The sequence below is a fragment of the Hippopotamus amphibius genome, chromosome 7 (genome assembly GCF_030028045.1).
Source record: "Hippopotamus amphibius kiboko isolate mHipAmp2 chromosome 7, mHipAmp2.hap2, whole genome shotgun sequence".
In the NCBI taxonomy this organism is placed as follows: domain Eukaryota; kingdom Metazoa; phylum Chordata; class Mammalia; order Artiodactyla; family Hippopotamidae; genus Hippopotamus; species Hippopotamus amphibius.
Window position 1 is genome coordinate 85,741,598 of NC_080192.1, and position 20,880 is coordinate 85,762,477.

Genomic DNA, 20,880 nt, shown 5'->3' on the forward strand with positions numbered 1-20,880 from the left:
CTCCACCCACTCTGTCCCCAAAGCAGCCCCCCTCCCTCTCCCCACCGTTAAGCCAGGATGGCAAGGTCTCTGTCCGAATCCAGTCCTCAGCGCGACCCACAGCCCGGGAGATAATCGGCTCCGTGCCCAGGTAGTTTTTCACAGTGGCAGCGTAGAGGATGCCCCCTGCAGGGTGACAGGGAGGAGACGGACTGTCAGACTCACTGCGGAAGCCTTCAGCAAGGGTCACAGGCAGCACAGGGAGTAAAGCAGGGGCAAGAACCCTCAGGGGCTGAGCACCCATTAGGAGCCAGGCAACACTAAGCACAGCAGGCATTGGCTCACTTACAATAAACAGAAATGAAGTTCTGCAGGGCAGTAACAGGAACCAGTGTTAAGGGAAAACTGCTGGAATATTCATGTACATGAAGGAAGAATAAAAGCTATCCCTGTGGAAATCAAGGTTTTTTGTTGGTCTCTTTCTTGTTGTTGTCATTTTTAAGGACTTTTCTATCCTATAATATGCTAATCACATGGTAACTTTTCAGGAAGAGGCTTGCTTTGCAGCACGTTCCTATCTTTACGTAAGTTCTCCCACTATGGTAAACGTCTGAGGGAACGAGACATTTCCCATAGACGTTTATATGCTTCTTTCTGAGCATCAGTGGGTGTACACTGCCCTGGAACAAGGCACAAAGTTAGGGTATACGAGCATCATTTAGGGAACTGATCAAAATGCTGATTCCTGGGCCTTGGGCCCAGCAATTCTCACTCGGTAGGGTTGGGGTTGGCCCAAGAACTACGTTTCCAACAAGCACTCAGAGTTACTCTGATGTGGGTGATGCAAGACCTCACTTTGAGAACACCAACCTAGGGGATTTCCGGATATTTCCCAGCCAGCCACAGGAAGCAATGAGGAATCAGATCCTCCCTCCTTGTTCAGCGGAGGGGCAGAGGGGCTCTAGGGATGGTGGGGATTGGAGAAGAGAGAAATTACAGGCCTTCTGGGTAGGAAGGGGAGGGAGGTGCAGCTCTGTGGGCTGAATGTGAGAAAACTATAGCCCCTCTGAGCAACACTGCCAAAGGCTCGGACACGAGTGGCGAAAATGACTCAGGGGACCACAGAAGGCCACAAACCCCCTGGTGGAATTTTCAGTATCACAGGGACTCTGGAGAGAACAGAGAAGCATTCCTTCACCACCTACCACATAAGAGGCACTGCGCTGAGTGCTAAGCACATCACTGCCCCCCAAGAATTCCCATTTGAGTCCAGAAGACAAACATACTCAGATACCAGGAGGCGTGGACGCACAGATGTGTGTGGGAGCACAGAGGCGGACCCAGCCACATCTAACTGCAGGAGCAGCATCTCAGAGGTCACATCAGAGCTGGCTCTGAAGAATGAGAAATTTGCCAGGTGGAAGGACTTCGGGGGGCGGGGGGGGAGACAGGCAAGCGGGGAAGAGGGGAGCCATGTTCAGGGATGTGGGCCACGCCCCGTGGCTGAAGCTCTGGTGGGGCACAGGGGCTGCTAGGCAAGTGAGCAGAGATGAGCTAGAGGGGCAGAGACAGACACCCAATTGTGATGAATGCGCTCTGCCACGCCAAGAAATTGTGGACTTTACCTTAAAGGTGAGGGCAAAACTGAAGAGATTTTCTTGAGCAGGCATGACATAATTAGTTTTGTTTTTTAGGAAAGGTCTTCACACAGTCCTGGCAAGAGCAAAGAGGTACTAAGGCACTGGCAGAGGGAAGAAAAGGGCTGAATTGGGGAGATATTTCTGAGGTAGAGCCTGTTAACAAGATCTGAAAATCAATTGACTATGAGATGTGAAAGAATGGAGTAAAATAATGTCTCTAAGCTTTCCTCTAATAAGACAGATAATAATAGATGATGATATAATGAACCAAGCGAAGAAAAGACAGAAGCTTCATAAAGGAGGTGGCTGGAGAGCAGGGGAGTTCAGTTGTTGGATTCACTAAGGTTGAAGTGCCTTCAGGACATCTGGTTGGAGTCACTGGAAGAAAACTGAACAGAAGGGTGTGGACCACAGAGCCTGAGTCAGCCAACCTGGGAGTCATGCTTAAGTTATGCCAGGAACGGGAAAGCCAGGAGAAAAGGCAAGCAAGAGAGCCCTGGGGGCACTGCCATCTGAAGGCAACTCAGAAGATCATGTCAGAGAGGCTGGAGAAGCAAGCAACGCTGGGGTGCTGGAGGCTGGTACCCAGAACCCCAGCAAGAGCCGCAGGGTCAGGCATGCTGAGGGAGGCAGCAGAGGGCAGGGCCACCCTGACGGAAGCACTGCGTTTCGGGCTCACAGATGCTCCTGTGAAACTGCATGTCTGAGGCACTGAAATGATAACCAGTAACCCTTAAAAACACTTACTGCAGAGCAAAAAATAAAAGGGTCAGGAGCCCTCTGGGGGCAACAGTGGAGAATTAGAAGCCCCCCTTCCTTACCGGGCAGGAGGGGAGACTATACTATCACTTGATTTTGTGAAAAGAGTCAAAAAGGCTTGGGTTTGAACTCTGAATACTTATTAATAGTACAATCATAAGCAAATTACCCTTCCTAAGCCTCAGGTTCCTCAAATGTAGAAAGGGGACAATACCACCTTCCACTCAGAGCAGTGCTGAGGGTTAAATGCGATAAACAGAGAACCCCAGGTAGGGCCTGGCGCACAGCTGGCACTGAACATGTGTTAGGTGCAGCTCCTTAGGAACCTTAGGGGACCATGAGCTTGATTTGTTGCCATAAGGTAGTGTGGCCACAACTGTAAAATGGTATCCCATTCCCTTCCAGAGTATTCCATGAGGGAGAAAATCAGATTTGGGGCATAAATCCTGACAGTTAATGCAGCAGCAAATAAGCCAATCCTCAGTAGTTCCAGGGTGTGGGGGGGGGGGGGGGGGGAGTTGACACAGAAGCCAAAATTGGAATGAAAATTTTCCTAAAAGCATTATACACAAAATACTCTGAAACCAAAAACTCTGACAAAGGCTGTGTCATAGATTCCCTGAGAATGGGGGAGATGGGGTAGAAGAGATAGTTATGAATGTTTTGGAAGCATGACTTGATGTGTTTGAGAGGGAACAGTCATAAATATTTTGGAAACAGTAAAGGACCGCAGACAACCATGCAAGCAGTGACGGATGGAGGTAAAGTCCCAATACTTTCTAAGAGGTCAACGGGGGCAGTCAGCAGCTCTGAAGCCTAGGATTGCTGAAGAGCACACTCACTCGGGGGGAAGAGCAGAGGGTCACGAAGGGACAGCAGGAGGGATCAGACACTTTGGGAGGGAGGAGCGGGGCTTTGGGTGTTCCACAAGGACCAAGGGGCTTACCACACCACCTTCACACACACACACAGAGGAAAAGGAACAGCAGCCATCACAGTCACGGAGGCAGGAATCCACAGGAGGACACAGGACCACCACATGCCCTGAATTTTCCAGAACAGTCACTTTCAAATATTCTGTTGCACTGTTCATACAATAAAATATCCCTGTATGTGCAATTGCTTGGCAAGTCCTTACTGACTAGATCAAGCCAGCAAACATGAAAACATACATGTTATTGGCAAAAGATGATATGCCAGAGACAGTGATGCCCACAATGTTGACTTCAGTGAACAAGGTGGTTAGAAAAAAACACCTGGTATAATTCTACCCTAGCTTTTTAAAAATATGTATATATGTCTATAGGCACAGGAAAGACTGAAGGAGCTACAACTGCACAGTGTTGCTGAAGTTTGTTTCTGACTAATGAAATTACAAGTAATTTTTGTTTTCTCCTCTATACTTCTTTGTATTCACTGAATGCTTTCTGTAGTTAGCATCTTTTATAACCCCCCAAATTACGATACTGTCATTTTGGAAATGAGGACACACAAGATTGAAAGCCACAAAGATGAAGAATCACAGCCAAAGAAAAATGATACTTATGTGCAGAAATAGCCCAGAGGTAAAGTCTATAAACACAGACCTCCCAGGTATGTTAGTAACCCTACACTGACAGACTAAGGAGACAAGCCATGGCAATGAACATTTCACTATACCCTGGAGGGGTTCAAATTTTCACTCTGGTATCAAAATGCTCACTTTTAAAGAAGGTTTATAATAGGAATTATCACTCATTAGCTTTAAAACGAGGGTTTTAAACATGCCCTGGCCTGCTTTCTTCCACTCTCTCTTCTTCTCATGGTCAGAGCTTCGCAGGATAGATAACTCCTAACCTAATATTCTCCATTTCCTTATCTAAGGATTATGCCAGCTGGATACCTTTTTTTTTTAACAGCCCATTATCAGGACATAATGATAGATCCTTGGAGATGCAATGTTTACTCTACCTTTTCCTCCGCTGGTCATATAGGATTTCTACAACTGTCTTGTTTCGATGTGTGAATGCTAGTCCTGGGTACACATTCATGGATTTAAGAGATAAGCTTGACCCCAAAATGCTGGCAGCACCCAGTATACCTGGAACACATACAGGGCTCCTTGGCCGATGCAATAATCACAAGATGTGATGAGCCCAAGAGGAGATAAGAAAAACACGAGATGGGCTTCCAAAGAGAAAGGAAAAGCTCCCTTTTTCTGCTCTTCTTTATGAGAGCCCTATTTATTATTGGATGTGATAGGGAGGCCCAAAGATGACAAATCACTGTCTCTAGCTTGGGTACCCTAGTGGCTAATGGCACTGTGCACTCAGAGAAGGGGACACTGGTGGAGGAGAAGGTTTTGGGGAGGTGAGTGAAGATGATGAGCTGGGTTTGGAACATGCTGATTCTGAGATTCTTGTGGAATGGAGGTGTATGGAAGGCATCTAAATGGAGATGTCTGGATGTGTGGTCTGTAGCTGCAGGTAATGTATGGGAGGCATCAGAATCTGGTGGAAACAGAATCCAAGGGGCTAGTCTTGGGAGATCTGGAAGGCATCAGATTTGGGAGATATCAGAATGCAGTAGAAACAGAATCCACGGGGCTTGCTGAGATCACAATTACAAAGAATGCAACAGAAAAGGATTTGGGGTGGAAGTTTAAGGAACCCCAACATTTAAAGGATGAGCAGAAGACAAAGACCCTTCAAAGAAGGCTGAGAAGGAATTGCCAATGTTCTTAGGCTAATGTGAACATTACTGTCAAAATATTTGCATTTTTCTGAGTTGGAATAGTGCAAATAGACACTGAGATCAACTTTGTTAATTTTATCTCAGTACAGTAAAGATAAATGTCAAACTTAGAGACAAGATTTGTGAGACTTTTTCCTAAAGAAATAGAAGTACCAATAAACACATGAAAAGCTGTTTGACCTCACTAGCAGAAATGCAAATCAAAAACATCAAATTAGACTCTGGAGAAAGTTACTGTTTTATGTTTATTAGCTATATTTCGGGGGCTAAACAGGGTGTAATGAAACAGGCCCTTATCACTGTTGGTAGGACTAACTGGAGAGCAATTTGGCCAAATCCATCAAGCACTATAAAAATCTTTTATATCCCTTAGCCCAGCAATCCTACTTTTTGGATTAACTCATGTAATTAACTAGATTCATGTAAAGGATTTACATAAAAATTTATGTAAAAGGATTCCTACGCAGCATTATTTATAAAAGTAATAATTTATTTTAAAATATCAATGTAGAATTATATGGGAATAATTAAATAATTGTGCTACATTCATACGATGAAAAAGTATGCAATCACTAAAAATCAAGTTTTGAGTAATTAAATTCTATGATGAGAAAATGTTCAGTATACAGTAATAAGTGAAATATGCATGATAACTACAATTTATTATAAATATGCACACACAGACACACACACACACACACAGAGAGTATAAGAAAATACTCCAAAATAATAACAGTGGTTACCTGGTGATGATTGAATTACAATAAACTTTCCATTTCTTCTCTATACATTTCTGTATTTTCTCAATTTTCAACAACGCACATTGCAATTTTTATAATTTAAAATAAGAAATACTCCTGCTATTATACTCTAATATTTTCATTAGTAAAAGCTTTTACTTTTCTTTCAAAAAATCTCTATTATCCTTAAGGACATTTGTGTAGCTCCTAACTAGGAATTTTGGTTCTAATTCTTAAATAATGTTGCCACTATCTTCTATACTGCTAATTTCAAAACAAAGGGGCAGTAGGACACAATGGATCAATATTAAAAGTTCCAACTAAATATTGGCATTAGTCAGACCAATAAAAAATTTAAATTATAGTCTTATAAAGAACTTCAGAGGAAAACTTACAATATTGATATTGACTATGACTTTGATTTGAGACAGAAAGAGCCATAGAGGGTCTATGTCTTAAGCTAGCCATTCTAAACTATTAGAAAGTGATTTCTGAAACCTCCATCAATTATCAGCTGAAAGGCAACACTGAATTTCATTATCTGGGGGGAAAAAGACTTAACCTGTTTAAAAATGGTCTTTATTATACAATCATCCTATCAATGAAATTTGTATTCTTAAACTACATGCTAATTCGATTCCACTTGCTGAGTGGAACACAGAGAAATTACACACAGATGGTTAAATGTACTTAAAGACACTGCTTGAAACAAAGTATTTTAATTATTTCAGATTGCTGCAATTGAGAAGTCATTTTGTTAATAAGCCATTATGCAGAATCAAGAGACATTCATAACTGCTAAACCTGAGAAATCTTTCTTAATGATCTTAATGACTGGCTCAGCATTTTGCCAAAGATGCTTGATAAAAAGATAAGAAAAATAAACTATTGACTAAACTTTTATTCAAATATGTATGCATGTAAACAAGGTCTCACTGATTTCAACTGTAGATGAATGATAAAAATGACAACTCAAATATTGTATTTACTAGATATATACTTTATGCTCTTTTTCAAAAAACTTTATTTCATTATGTTTTAGAAAAGGTAAATCATTAACTGAATGACTAACAGTGATTTAATTTGCATAGCTTTTAAGATTTTTCCTACAAATAAAGTCATGCATAAGAAAAGAGTTTAATGTTAGATCTTATATATCAATTTTTGTTTTTCATAAAATATTGTGCAATATTTAAATTAAAATTTAAATTGTCCAATATTTTATAATAAAGTTCACAGCAACTTTACTGAAGGAAGAAAAAAACAGTATGATGAATGATGCTAAGTCAACTGATTAGTTAGATGGGAAAAATCAATTTTGATTCCCTTCTCATGCCATCTGTCAAGTAAGTTTCAAATAGATCAGAGTTAAAATGCTTGGGAAAAAAAATTTAAGAAGAAAAATTTTACCTGCTCTCTAACTGAAGGATTTAGCTTAGAATATATAATCACAAAGGAAAAGGTGTAGATTGGAATACTAATATCCTACCTGATAACTGAACCAAGAACATGAGCAGAGGATTGATCAAAGAAGAAATAAAAATAAGTACTAAAACATGAAAAATGTTCAACTTCACTAATGTTCAAAGAAATGCAAATTAAAACAAGGTGCCAATTTTTAGCTTCGAATTAGCAAAAAAAGAAGGTTTAATGACAAAAAAACAGTGTGGTGAAATTTATGTGAGAAAAAAATCTCATTTACTGCTGATTTAGGGTGTAAATTGATATACCCACTCGAAAAACTCAATTAATGAGCTGTAAAATATTCACACCCTTTAATATAGTAATTCATTTCCAGGAGTCTTAAGGAAACAATCTAAAATGAGGATAAAAATTTATGTACAAAAATGTTCATTACAGTGTCATGACAATAGCAAAAACTTTGAACTAAACTTGAAAATAAATTTATATAAATGATTTGGAATTGTTTAATTAAACTACGGTATGCTCACAGGTTGAGTAGCACAATATTATTAAAATTTTTCTTCAAAAAGAATTTTTAAATTATATAGAAATGCCTAATATAAAGTCACATGATAATATTCAAAATTATATCCATGTAGCATGACATTTAGAAGTTTCATAATACACACACTCATAAAATTTCTATTAACCTGCTTGTTTTATACTATCGTGAGAAAAATATATGGGTTCTCACTGAATTTGGAGAGCGTATATGGAATGGTCTAACCTAAAATACAGGCTATGTAGCACACAAACAGTGCACTTTGTAGCTACCAAAGAATTAGTCAATCATTCTCCAGAAAAGATTTAGGCATGATCTGTGATAGAACCATTCAACACTTGAGCAACTGTATATGCATATATAGCTTGTTCAAAGGAAGTAACAGAAGGAATTTATTTAATAGTCATTACTGTTTCTTCTGGGCAACAAAGGACTGGCCAGCAAAATCTATGTGCATGGGGATATATGCATGTGGTCACACACATTAAAAAGGCTAGAAGGAAATATCCTAAAATAATAGCAGTGGTTTTCAGAGTAGGAGTACTGTAGAACTGTGCCAATATGGTAGCCACTAAGTATGAATGGCTATTTATATTTAAATTAAAATTACATAAAATTTAATATTCTTCCCATCAGTCACACTAGTCACATTTCAAGGGCTCAAAAGCCACATGTAGCCAGTGGCTACCATGTTAGACAGCAAAGACACAGAACAATTCCGTCATCACACAAAGTTTTTTTGGACTGTACTGTTCTAAAAGATTTCTTATGTTCTTCTTTATAATTTTTGCAGATTTATTATAATATTCATTGCAGTAGATCCCTCTCATAAACAGGCAAAAATGACAAAAAGAAATGAGGTTAACAGAGGAAACAGTCACAATCTACTGTGAACAGTAGACATTCTCTAGAGAAAAGCAAGAGAAATGATACTCGGTGGGTAAAAGCAGGAGGACACAAGCACTCTGGGAAGAATAGGAAAAGCTAGAAAGAGATGTGGGGATAATAGACATTCTGAGGAAAGAAAAGAAAGGACACAGAAATTCCAACAGCAGGGTGGGGAAGGAGGTAATTATAGCAAGAAGTCATGGGTTCTTGTCTCTCCCCACTCACCAGCCATTACAGCTGCTGACCGCTGAGCTGGCTCAAAAGGACATTTCCCCCGGCCACTCTCAAGTCTTTCAACCTGCTGGAAACTGGACACATCCTACAGACCAGAAGGGGGCAATTGGTTTAGAGGTCACGGGGAAGTTCACGGTGAGAATTACAAAGATGGTCAGATGAAGAAAAAACCCAATTTCCATTCATCTCCCATTCCCCCACTACCATCCCCATATTCCTGATTCCACCAATCATTCCTGCATTTCCCATCTCTGCCACCCCTCTTTTTATCAGTTTATTTCCTTCCCTCAATTCCCCCAGTGCCCAACACCCACACGCTCTGATGAAGGAACACCTAGGATGGCACTAGAAGACACCGAGAGGCTGAAAGGCATATCTTTCCTCTGAAATGCTGCTGAACTGCCAGCTTTGCAACTGGCTGGAAAATGTGCTACAGAATAAGGAGGACCAGGGAAGAAAGCAGGCCTCCTGAGGGCTGGAGCACTTAGGAAGGGTAAAGAAAACTACAGGCTGATATAGGACCATCTGAAGTCCAGGGATCTAGAGAGACGGGCCATCCTTTCCCTAATCCCACTGCACAAATAAAAGACAGAACCAGAGCCAAGGACACACAGAAGGAGCGAAGGGAATCTGCAAACTCAGTGAAGACCTGAGCGCTGGTCAGAATCTGACAATTTGGTAAGTTAGTGTCTTCCTCATCCAGGGACTCCAGAGGGACTGACCTGGTGGGGGGGGCCAGGGTGACTGCCAAGAGGTGTAAGAGTCCCACAGAGCCAGCTAGACACTACCTTAGCTGAGCATCCAGCCTAAGAGAGGCTTCAAGATAACATCTAAAAATGAAAATCAGGGATGATTTCAACCTGGACTGACAGGGAAGTTAACTGTGGCCCGTTAGGAATCAGAGTTATGACATGAAGTGCCAGGCATGATATCTCTAGTTCACAGACTAGGAAGGACATATGGTGTTGCTGGAGCCTAATGACTGTGATGGTAGTTGGAGTAGCAACGTAGATCTGTCCCCTGAGCATAAGGGTTCCACTGGCCCATTCTGACTGCTCATTTATTTGCTGTAGTTGGCAAACAGGGTTTTATTTTACCGAGAGAGCCTTGAAGAAGGCCTGTTAAAATCAGATGTGGTCTGATGTTCCCTCAAAGAGAATACTGGGTCAAGAATCTTCTGGAATGGAGGACCCCACAGAAACACAATTACCTGCCCTGTGTGACAGTGGGTGCATCGCAGGCAGAGGAGAAAGATGACAGTCCAGTGAGAGATTACCAGGATGTCTGGGCACTCTGAACATGGGGTTATTACCTGCTGCTGTGGTCTGTCTTATTGCCTTCTTTTCTCCACACTGCCTAGCCTTGCCGCCAATTTACTCTCTATACCCACCCCAAATTAATATTCCTAGACTATCAGTCACTGACTTGATAAACGTTTGAGCCAGAGAATGACAAAAATGGCTCACCATTGACTCTTTTTCCCAAACTACTACTTCTAACCCAACCTGGATCACCTCTTACTCCTAAAAAACAAGTTATGCCTGAAACTACTGCCTTACATTTCACCAAGAACTTAAAAAGGTTCAGTCTGTTCTCAGTTCTCATTCTCTTTGATCTTTTTGCACCATTGGATACTGTTGATTCACTCCCCTCTTTGAAATATTCTACTTCTTGACTCTCTTGAAACTCTTCCCTTCTGGAGCCCCTCCTCCTATCTGTTGCTTCTCTGTCTCCTTTGGTTGTTTCACCTCTAATCATGTAACCTCAGCCTTTTTCACATATACTTTAAAGATCTCATTAATTTTCACATTTCTGCCCAGACTTCCTATGTAAATCATTCCCCAAACTCTCTAAATCCTGATGTCTTCCAAACTCTAGCCCATGTCTGCACTTGACTACTGGACCTTCCCACAGAGATGATTAAAACTCAACATGTCAAAACTTGTCCTCTGGGCTTCCTAGGTGGCGCAGTGGTTAAGAATCTCCCTGCCAATGCAGAGGTCACGGGTTCGATCCTAGCTCCAGGAAGATCCCACATGCCACGGAGCAACTAAAGCCCGTGTGCCAAAAAAATAAAAATTAAAAAAAAAAAAACTTGTCCTCTTCCAGTTTCCCCAAATGGCATCATCATGTTATTCAGGTTTATAGACTTTGAACAAGTAAGCCTATTAATAGGTTATGATTACTGTATGGTCAAAGTGACATTGAATTAGGGTCTGAAAGGACAAGACCATTCCACCACATTATCTGAATGTTGAGATTCCTCATTACATCATCCTTGTGTCAGTCAGCACAGTCCTCTCAGCATCAGTTGTGGTGAAGGCAAGTCCCTCAAGTGGAAAGCCAGAGCTACATCGGCAGGCTCTCACTGAACTGTGGGGTTGGAACCCATCCTTTGACTTTGGCCAAGAAAAGTGCAAGGCGTATAAAGAACCTTTCCTAAGAGGTTGGGGGTGACGGGTAGGGGGAGATGGTCCTTGTTACATGAAACAAATCAAATGTCACAAGACATTGAAGCCAGCTAAGGTGTTCTTCTAGGATAAAGGCTGGACTAGAGGGACAGGGTAGTGGAGCAGAGCCAGACAAACGTGGGTTTGAATCTTGGCTCTGCTGTGGCCAGCAATATATCTCAGACTTTTACCTAACTTTTCAGAACTTCTGTTTCATCCATGTAAATTGAAAATAAATACTATCATGATGTGTCATCACTATCATAATAAATAAATATCATGACATGGTGATAAAAATTAAACTCAACTGTGAATGTACAGTTTCTGGCACCAAGCCTGCAACACGGTAGATACTCGAATGGCAAGTCTTCTCATCATTGCTGCTGCTGTTGTTGTAGGTCTAACATTTTTCTCTGTTAACTGCTGGAGCTCCCTCAACAAGACAAATTAAAATATTTTCCTCCAGTGTCTGAGAAGCTGTCACTGAAGGGCAGCACTCCACATTGTTGGAGCTGGTAGGTCCTATGCTTAAACTTCCTTTTGTAAGAATCTTCACTTCTCTGAGTAATCAACTCTGAGCAAGTTACTGTATCCAGATCAGCTAGCCAAAGCTCTCAGATAACAGTTACACACAGTCTCAAAGTCATCAGTCTGGGACATGAGAATTTCAGCACTAAGGATAAGGCAAGGACTTGCTCAAGCAGATGGGGATTTCCAGGTAGCAGGATAAGACAGATAAATGCAGAAGAGAACATTCAGGAAGTCTAGAGAGCAGTATGCTTGAAGGGTTAACACAATTGTTAGCGGTGCCCTATATTCTCCTACAAACAAGCCTTGATCAAAGGATGGTCCTTCATTTCATGAGCCTACTAGACAGGAGGGTTCAGAAAACAGTTGAAAGTAAAAGGAGTGCAGGACACAGGCCCCTGGCTCCGTTCTTGGTTGCTGATATTCCTCAAAAATGGATAGGGGACCAAGTCACATCAATCCTGACAGGTATGTCCAGAACACTTTCTGTCTAGATACTTATGTAACAACCATTAGGATCCCACCTCAGAGAGCCAAAGAAGAATAGAAGGCCCTGGGGAACTAACCTGGAGTAATCATATCATCTGTAAACCACAGCTCTGATATCCACACCCATGGGCTCCCTGATCCTAGGTACACTGGGAAAGAACAAATACGGCAATGGCAGTTCCACTGCTACTTTTGTGAGCTTTGTGAGAACTGTAGGGAAACTAGGCCCTCAACATTACCTGAAGGGATATAGAGATTTTCGACACCACCCTGAACTGGGAAACATTCCCAGGATAAGGAAGCAATCCACACCTCAATAAGGGAATCTATCACCACTGTTATGAAAATAACTCAACATAAGACCAACTAACTCCAGGGAGAACCCAGAGGGACTAAGGCAATCAAGCATATACAATTATAGCACTCAAGTCAGAAATATAAGGATGATGTTTAACAAAGAGGTTTAGAGGTACAAGCTGACTAGATCCATGTGGCAAGGACTACTACCGACTGCAGAAGGATCAGGTCAAGATCTACCATTAAGGATCAGGGTCAGGAAAGGGAGTTGTTGTACTCCCTCCTACCCCTAGCAGAAAGGGGTAAAAAGTGTTCAGTGATATGAAGGACATGTGAGGCTTCTGACTCATCCCAGGGCCTGGTCACAAATGTGTGCTGCCAGAGGATAACTGATGGGGAAAAGTGAGGGGTCAAAAACATTAACACCTTTTCTAAGATGTCACCAATCCCAGGGATTTCTGAGGCCATGACCTAGATGTGATTGGGGGTATCCAGGTCCCAAGCCCGCCTGAGCGTGAGGTTGGAGATGCCCAGGGCTTTACCAGCAATAAACAGGACTAAGAAGAAAACATGGTTGACAGAGTGCCCACCTTGAAGGCAAGATCCAAAGTATGGGGCCAGCAGGTACTACATTAGTAGGCAGCGACCTCAGAAGCCGTGAGAGCAAAGGGTCACAGCACACACAGAATGAGGTTGACAGTGGAGGTGGGAGAAGGTGGTGAAAGACAATCACATGCCATGGGAGGAAGAAACAGGTATGGACTGTACTGATTAAGAAATGGACCCAGGCTGCCTGGACAAAGCATGCACAAGACAAGGAACACTTGAGTTACCGGCCCCTGAAGTTCCTCCCCACAGCCCAGCTAGCATCCTCACTTCCTTCACCATCCCACTATGTCCCTCTTTACACTCTGTATTCCTCACTTTCTACAGACAACCTCCCTCCCCCTCCCTTTCACACCCTCCTTCAGGAGACAAAGGCTCCACCCTATGAGGACATCCCTCACCCCCAATGCTTATCATGCACAAGGGTTGCCTTAGGCATGACCCCTGTCATAGTCGCTCACAGAAGGCCCCTCCCGCCCTTGCACCCGTCACTCACAATAACCCCGCACTTCGGATCAAAAGCGAAGGTGCCACAAGTGAGGAGGTGAGAGGCATTGGCAATGGCGAGAATCTGGACAAAATTGTGACATTCGTCCTGGGGGTCAGAGATGGTTAGAGAGAATCAGAGGCAGCCGGTACAAGGAAAGGTAGTGTTAGGACAGTTATATGCAGCTCTGGTTATGGTATGAGAGTCCCTGCCTGGGCCCACTGGGATGGGAGCACTGCAGGGAACTGACACAGAGTCAGGGCTGGGCCAAGGCCTCAACTGACACTCAGGACAGGGCCCAGATTTATACCTACCTCCTTCTTGCCTTTCTTCCTACAGCTCTGTCTGTGGGCCTCAGGCACCATCCAGTCAATCTAAGAAAGGAAGAGTAACCATTTCCCCCAGATTCTCACCCAAATTCCTCCCAAGTCAGAGTAGGTGACACAGTTCCACAACCTCCATCAATTTGGAAACTTCAGAGATACCCACCCCCGCCCCCCGCCCCCGACCACTGGGCACTGTTTTTCATACTGGAGGGCCCTACCCATTAATAAGTAATGAAATCAATTCTGAAATCTCAACCAACCTTATTTTGAATGAAACAGAATATATCAGAATGTATCACATATAGGAGAGTAGACATTGTTTCAAGAAAGTTTTCTTTCAGTACATACTTTGTGTAGTAGATCAGAATGTACCATATATTTCTTACTAAGTGGTGCTCAAAAAAGTTTGAAAGCTATTCCCCTAGAGTCATATGATTTTAAAGATTCCTCTGCCCACTGCCACCTGAACCCTGGTCACTGTGGCCTCTCTCCATCGTCATGAACCTCCCTCATAGCCTCCTCAGTCACCACGAACCCCCCAATCACCCTCAGCTGAGACAATGAGGCTGATGATCTACCCTTATTCCTTTTTCACCAAAATTTCTCCTCCGACCACAACACCCGCACCCACCCACCCCCACTCATATGCCATAAAGCCAAGGATTTAATCACATGCTCTGGAATCTGAGGTCCTCCCTACTCTCATCTCTCACCCTGCGAGGTCTCTCCCCTGAAAGGGGCAGGGATAGAGCGAAGATGGTGTCCCGGGCGCCGACATAAAGCATATGGGAAGCAGGATCCACAAGGAGAACCGAGTAATTGTATATCTGAGGGATGGTGAACCGGGTGAGATAGGAGTCAGCCTCTGGCAGGAAGAGAGGGTGAGAGTGAAGAGTGATATCAGCCATCATTTCATAAGAGCTGGGTCCACAAGGGCAAAGCCCATAAAGTACCATTTATTGAGCAGCCTTATGGGCAAAAACAAAGCCTTGACAGGCCAACCATCTAATCTCCCCAAAGATGAGGCCCAAAGTATTTAGCACACAATAAAGTAGGCTTTTTCTATAAAAATAGAATACTTCATTAAAATAGCATAAATATTAAGTCTATTTAATATTTATTTCTATTCATAGCAACATGATACATAATTTGAAAATACCTGTATAAGGTACAAGTACTTTCCTCTCTAAATTTCCTTTTTTTTTTTCTTTTTTCTTTTTTTAGACCACTACTTAACAGAAACTTCTTTTTACTTAGAAGAGAAATATCTCACTCTTTTCACCAACACATTAGACCATCTCTTCTCTCTCCCACCACCCTTGATCTCACCCCGATTCTACCCAAAGAGGTAAGAGAGTAGAGTGGGCAAGAAGAGTATGTGCTTTGGAAATGGATCAGCCCAAGTCTAAATACGGCTCTTTCACTTACCGGATGTATGATCTTGAGATGTATGATACTTGCCCTCTCTGAGCATCACTTTCCTCATCTGTAAACACCACCATCCAGGGTTGTTGAGAATTAAATGAGATAACATATGTGGAAGCATCTGACACATACTACATATTTCACAAACGGTTCCTTTCTTCCATCTTTAAGCCTGTGCTCTGTCTGGGCCAAATCTAAACCCAAAGCAGCATTCAAAACTCTGATCTATTTAAAGATTATAATGAAAAAGTTAGAATGAATTTACCTTTTTAGCTCAATCTCTGGCTCTGAGCACCTAAATTAATACAGCTCTGCTCTACCTGCTTCATCTGCTCGTCTACCTTCAAGACTGGTAGAATGGCCATGCATTCTTAGGTGTGCTGATGTAATGGAGTCCCAACCGCCCCATCCTGCCATACCCATACTCGCGTCTGTGCTGTATCCTGCCTACTATTCCATGCTTATCCCAGTATAAGCCCCAGATCATCCAACCACCTTTCATATCCCCGCCTCTGCCTCACTTTGTCATATAGGATTCCTGGATACGAACCCAGTCGGGCAACCTCCATGTTGTGGCTATTGCTCCAACACAAACTGAAACCCAGGCTCTGACCACAACTTTGTCTTCTGGATTCATAGTATCACTAAACATTACTGGTGTGAAGCGACAGAAGTACTTTAGAATACTCTAAATTACTATCACCCAGTCGTGAGTTTTTCCCAAAGGCTATACTCTTGGCTTCACTGGTTGTGTCTGCCCAAGGTGCTAACACTCAGTGCCCACTGAGAAAAACACAAGGTTCATGGCTACACTCATGCCCACCTCAACAAAGAGCCTTTTGAAGTGTGAATCACTCCAATGACCACTTTTAACCTTGTGGCATCCCCTGGCTTCTTTCACATATTTTGAAAGGACATCTCCCTCCTTTTTCCCTTCTGAAGACTTTAAAAATCATTTAAATAGAATTTTAAATCAACTCATTGAATCGTTTCACAGCACTCAATGTAAAGAATGGGTAAAGGGAGCAGGGAATGTTGAGGAAGTTAGGAGGGTTATGGTGGATCAGATGATGGGAGAATGGGAGTTGGTATCAGAGATGAGAGGCCTGGGGAGTGGGTTAGGGAAATTAGGGCTCTGAGCGGCGCAAAAGGCTCGGAGGAGGTTAGAACTTATGATAAGGGAATGAATTTGAGAAGTGGGCAGATGGAAATGCTGAGCTGGTAATCAGAAGGATGGGTGTTTGGAGGAGTACGGAAGACAGAAGGGTTTGAGAGCAGGACGGGCGTCAGGCTGGCGTGATGGACACAGGTGCATGTGAGGGAAGAGGGGAATAAAAGAGAGGAAACTTCGAAATGGGTGGTCTCCGGCAACGCCATTCCCCTTCCTGGGCCTCAGTGTCCGCGTCTGCACGGTGAGGGGCGGCTGCGTGAATAAGGGGCCGCGGGAAGCGCCTGGGCTTGTCGTAGGAGCCGAGTCTTCCGGCCGGAGGAGCAGCACCACGTGGGGGTCCCGCCCGCAGCCGGGCGGGGCGTGGGCAGCGCAGGACGCCGCGGGCCGAGCTTCGGGGCCCCGGGCGCGGCTGCCCGGGTGGGGAGGGCAAGTGGGTTCGGGTACCTGCGGGCGGGGTCTGGGCGTGGCGCGAAGAGCTAAGGGCGAGGGCGTACGCGCCTTACCGGAGATAGGAAGCGAGATCCTGGGCACCGAGCGGGGGACGCGGCCACACACCCGGCCGCTTAGCACCTCCAGCAGCAGCAGCAGCAGCAGGAGCAGCAGGCGTGAGGGCGAGGCCGGAGGGCGCGGGCGGGGCCGCGTGACAGAAGCCGGCATTTTTGCCACAGTCTGGCCGCCGGGGTGTGGCGCGCCTCGCAGCCTCCGCTCAGAGCCTCGGCGCCGCCAGCCTCGGCCCCACTCGGCTCTCCTTGCTGTGGTTGGGCCTGCGGCTGCGGGTCAGAACGGAACCTGGCTCCACCCCTTGGAGAAGGGACCAATGATAGGGCTGATTTTCTCCTCCAGCCATAGGGGTTGCGTGCAGGCAGGACTAAGGAGAGAAAAAGCCCAGCCCAGAAAGAGGGGGAGCTAGACCCAGGGGTAGGTGGGCGTTCTACCTCAGAATTGGGCTGGACGTGTCACTCCAGGACCCTGAGTGACAGGTTTGCAAAGGCCGCTCCAACTGCTAGTATGAACATTGGGGTGCATTATCTTTTCAAATTAGTGTTTTTTTCTGGATATATACCCAAGAGTGTGATTACAGGATCATATGGTAACTCTACTTTTCGTTTTTTTTAAGGAACTTCCATACTGTTCTCCACTGTGGCTGCACCAACTTACATTCTAACCAACAGTGTGGGAGGGTTTCCTTTCTTCCAAACTCTCTCCAGCATTTATTGTTTGTAGATTTTTTGATGATGGCCATTCTGGCAGGTGCGAGGTGATACCTCATTGTAGTTATTTGCATTTCTCTAATAATTTGTGATGCTGAACGCCTTTTTATGTGCCGGTTGGCCATCTGTGTGTCTTCTTTGGAGAAATGTCTTTTTAGGTCCTCTGCCCATTTTTTGATTGGGTTGTTTGTTTTCTTGATATTGAGCTGTATGAGCTGTTTGTATATTTGGGAAATTAAGCCCTTGTCACTTCCGTTGTTAACATCTTCTCCTATTCCATAAGTTGGCTTTTCATTTTTTTAAATAGGCTTTTTATTGTTTGCAAATTGCATCTCAATAATGTTGATTTTTGATTGATTCATTGATTGATTGATTGACTGATTGGCTGCATGGGGTCTTCATTGCTGCGCGTGGGCTTTCTTTAGCTGTGCGAGCTGGGTCTCCTCCTCATTGCAGTACTCAGGCTTCTCAGTGCGGTGGCTTCTCTTGTGGAGCATGGGTTCTAGGTGCACGGGCTTCAGTAGTTGTGGCACATGGGCTCAGCAGTTGTGGCGCACAGGCTTAGTTGCTCCGCAACATGTGGGATCTTTCCAGCTCAGGGATGGATCCCGTGTCCCCTGTATTGACAGGTGGATTCGTAACCACTGCGCCACCAGGGAAGTCCCTGTCTTCATTTTGTTTATGGTTTTCTTTGCTGTGCAAAAGCTTGTAAATTTGATTAGGTCCCACTTGTTTATTTTTTGCCTCTATTTCTTTTGCCTTAGGAGACTGACCTAAGAAAACATTGGTATGATTTATGTCAGAGAATGTTTTGCCTATGTTCTCTTCTAGGAGTTTTATTCTGTCATGGCTTTTATTTAAGTCTTTAAGCCATTTTGAGTTTATTTTTGTATATGGTATGAGAGAGTGTTCTAACTTCATTGATTTACATGTGGCTCTCCAGCTTTCCCAACATCACTTGCTGAAGAAACTGTCTTTTCTCCATTGTATATTCTTGCTTCCTTTGTTGAAGATTAATTGACCATAGGTGTGTGGGTTGATTCTTGGGCTCTCTATTCTGTTCCATTGATCCATATGTCTGTTTTTGTGCCAATACCATGCAGTTTTGATTACTGTAGCTTTGTGGTATTGTATGATATCTGGAAGGGTTATGCCTCCAGCTTTGTTCTTTTTCCTCAGGATTGCTTTGGCAATACTGGGTCTTTTGTGGTTCCATATAAATTTTAGGATTATTTGTTCTAGTTCTGTGAAAAATGCCTACAAGGGGCTTCCCAGGTGGTGCAGTGGCTAAGAATCCACCTGCCAATGCAGGGGACATGGGTTTGATCCTTGGGCCAGGAAGATCCCACATGCCATGGAGCAAATTAAGCCCATGCACCACAACTATTGAGCCTTCGCTCTAGAGCCCACAAGCCACAACTACTGAGCCCATGTGCCACAACTACTGAAGCCTGCACACATAGAGCCTGTGCTCCACAACAAGAGAAGCTGCTGCAATGAGAAATCCGTGCACTGCAACAAATAGTAGCCCCCACTTGCCACAGCTAGAGAAAGCCTGTGCAGCAATGAAGACCCAATGCAGTGAATAAGTAAATAAATAAGTAAATAAAATTAATTTTAAAAATTATTTTTAAAAAAACTGCCTGTAAGCATGTCCACTTAGATATCCTACAGTCAAGACAAGCACAGAGCCTGAGTATAAATCACTCTCCCATCCCAACCCCTGTTCCTTCTTCAAGCATTTAATCCTCCAGTTTATAGCCTTGGAGGTAATCCTTGCTTTCTCCTCTTTCATCCCCTGTCATATTAGTTATCCAGGCTGCAAAACAAGTAACAAATTATTACATCAGAATTTAGTGGCTTAAAACAACAACGAACATTTACTATCTCACAGTTTCCCTGTGTTAGCAATTCATTAGTAGCTCAGCTGGGTAGTCTAGCTCCCAATACAGTCAAGATATTGGATGGGGCTGCAGCCATCTGAAGACTTGACTGGGGCTGGAGGATCCACTTCAAGGATGACAATTTTCCATGACTGGCAAATTGATGCTGGTTGTTGGCAGTAAGTCTCTGTTCCTCTCCACATGGAACACTCCATGAGGCTGCTTGAATATCCTTGCAACAAGAAGTGACTTCATCAGAGTAAATGATTCTAAGGCATAAAATAAAAGTCACAATGTATTTTATAACCTAGTCCCAGAAGTAACATATGATCACTTCTGCCATATTCTATTGGTCACACAGCCCAACACTGATGCACTGTAGGAAGGGAGTACACAAGGGTGGAATACAAGGATTTTGGTGGGCGGGAGCATCTTGGAGGCTGTCTACCACATCCACATGTGAACATTCACCATGTCCTGAAATTTATGCCTCCTAAGTACCTTAAATTACCATTATAATCCAGGACTTTATCATCGCTCATCTAGACTATGCAATAGTTTTATTGAAAAACAAAAACAAAAACCCTGCCTTTAATCTGTCCCCTTTCAGATTGCCAGCAGCATAATCTTTCTAAAGTGCAAGCTCAGGTTTGTTAATTCAATAGTTATTGAGGGCATACAATGTGCTAGGCATTTTGCCAAGAACCAGAGATAAGAAGATGATTAAAACATGCTGTCTGAATTCAAATCGCTTAGTCTAGAAGGGAAAATTGTTATTTGAGATTGGTACATCAAATCTACTCTCTGAAACCTTCTTTCTAACACACTAGCCTCAACACAATAGGCTTCTTTTTCTAGAACTGACATATACCTCTCCCTAGCTGCTCCTCAGCAATCTAACCTAGGCTCAGTTCCTTCTCTGAGCATAGTTTCAGTATTGAATTTTTTGTCTTTTGATTTTTTTCAAAAATCTTTTTCAAGGAGGAGATCAAGATAGAGTAGGAGGAGGACATGGAGCTCACCTCCCCCCACAGACACATTAAAAGTACATCTATATGTGGAGAAATT

At 43.4% G+C, this 20,880-nt stretch overlaps 1 protein-coding gene across 3 annotated transcripts in view; it reads right to left on the reverse strand.

The window, feature by feature from the left end:
• The window catches only part of SEMA4F (ssemaphorin 4F), a 38,399-nt gene extending 20,944 nt beyond the window's left edge, over positions 1 to 17,455 (reverse strand). For 2 of the 3 annotated variants that reach the window (XM_057743668.1, XM_057743666.1), the window contains exons 1-6: positions 17,222 to 17,455; positions 14,836 to 14,987; positions 14,111 to 14,170; positions 13,806 to 13,904; positions 8,931 to 9,024; positions 46 to 165 (exon numbers count right to left, since the gene is read on the reverse strand). In XM_057743668.1, the coding sequence (XP_057599651.1) occupies positions 46 to 165; positions 8,931 to 9,024; positions 13,806 to 13,904; positions 14,111 to 14,170; positions 14,836 to 14,987; positions 17,222 to 17,375 (679 nt within the window). In that variant the 5' untranslated portion in view covers positions 17,376 to 17,455. The remainder of the gene's footprint in view (positions 1 to 45; positions 166 to 8,930; positions 9,025 to 13,805; positions 13,905 to 14,110; positions 14,171 to 14,835; positions 14,988 to 17,221) is intronic. The other variant, XM_057743667.1, reaches the window with a different exon arrangement.
• Positions 17,456 to 20,880: the final 3,425 nt, after the last annotated feature.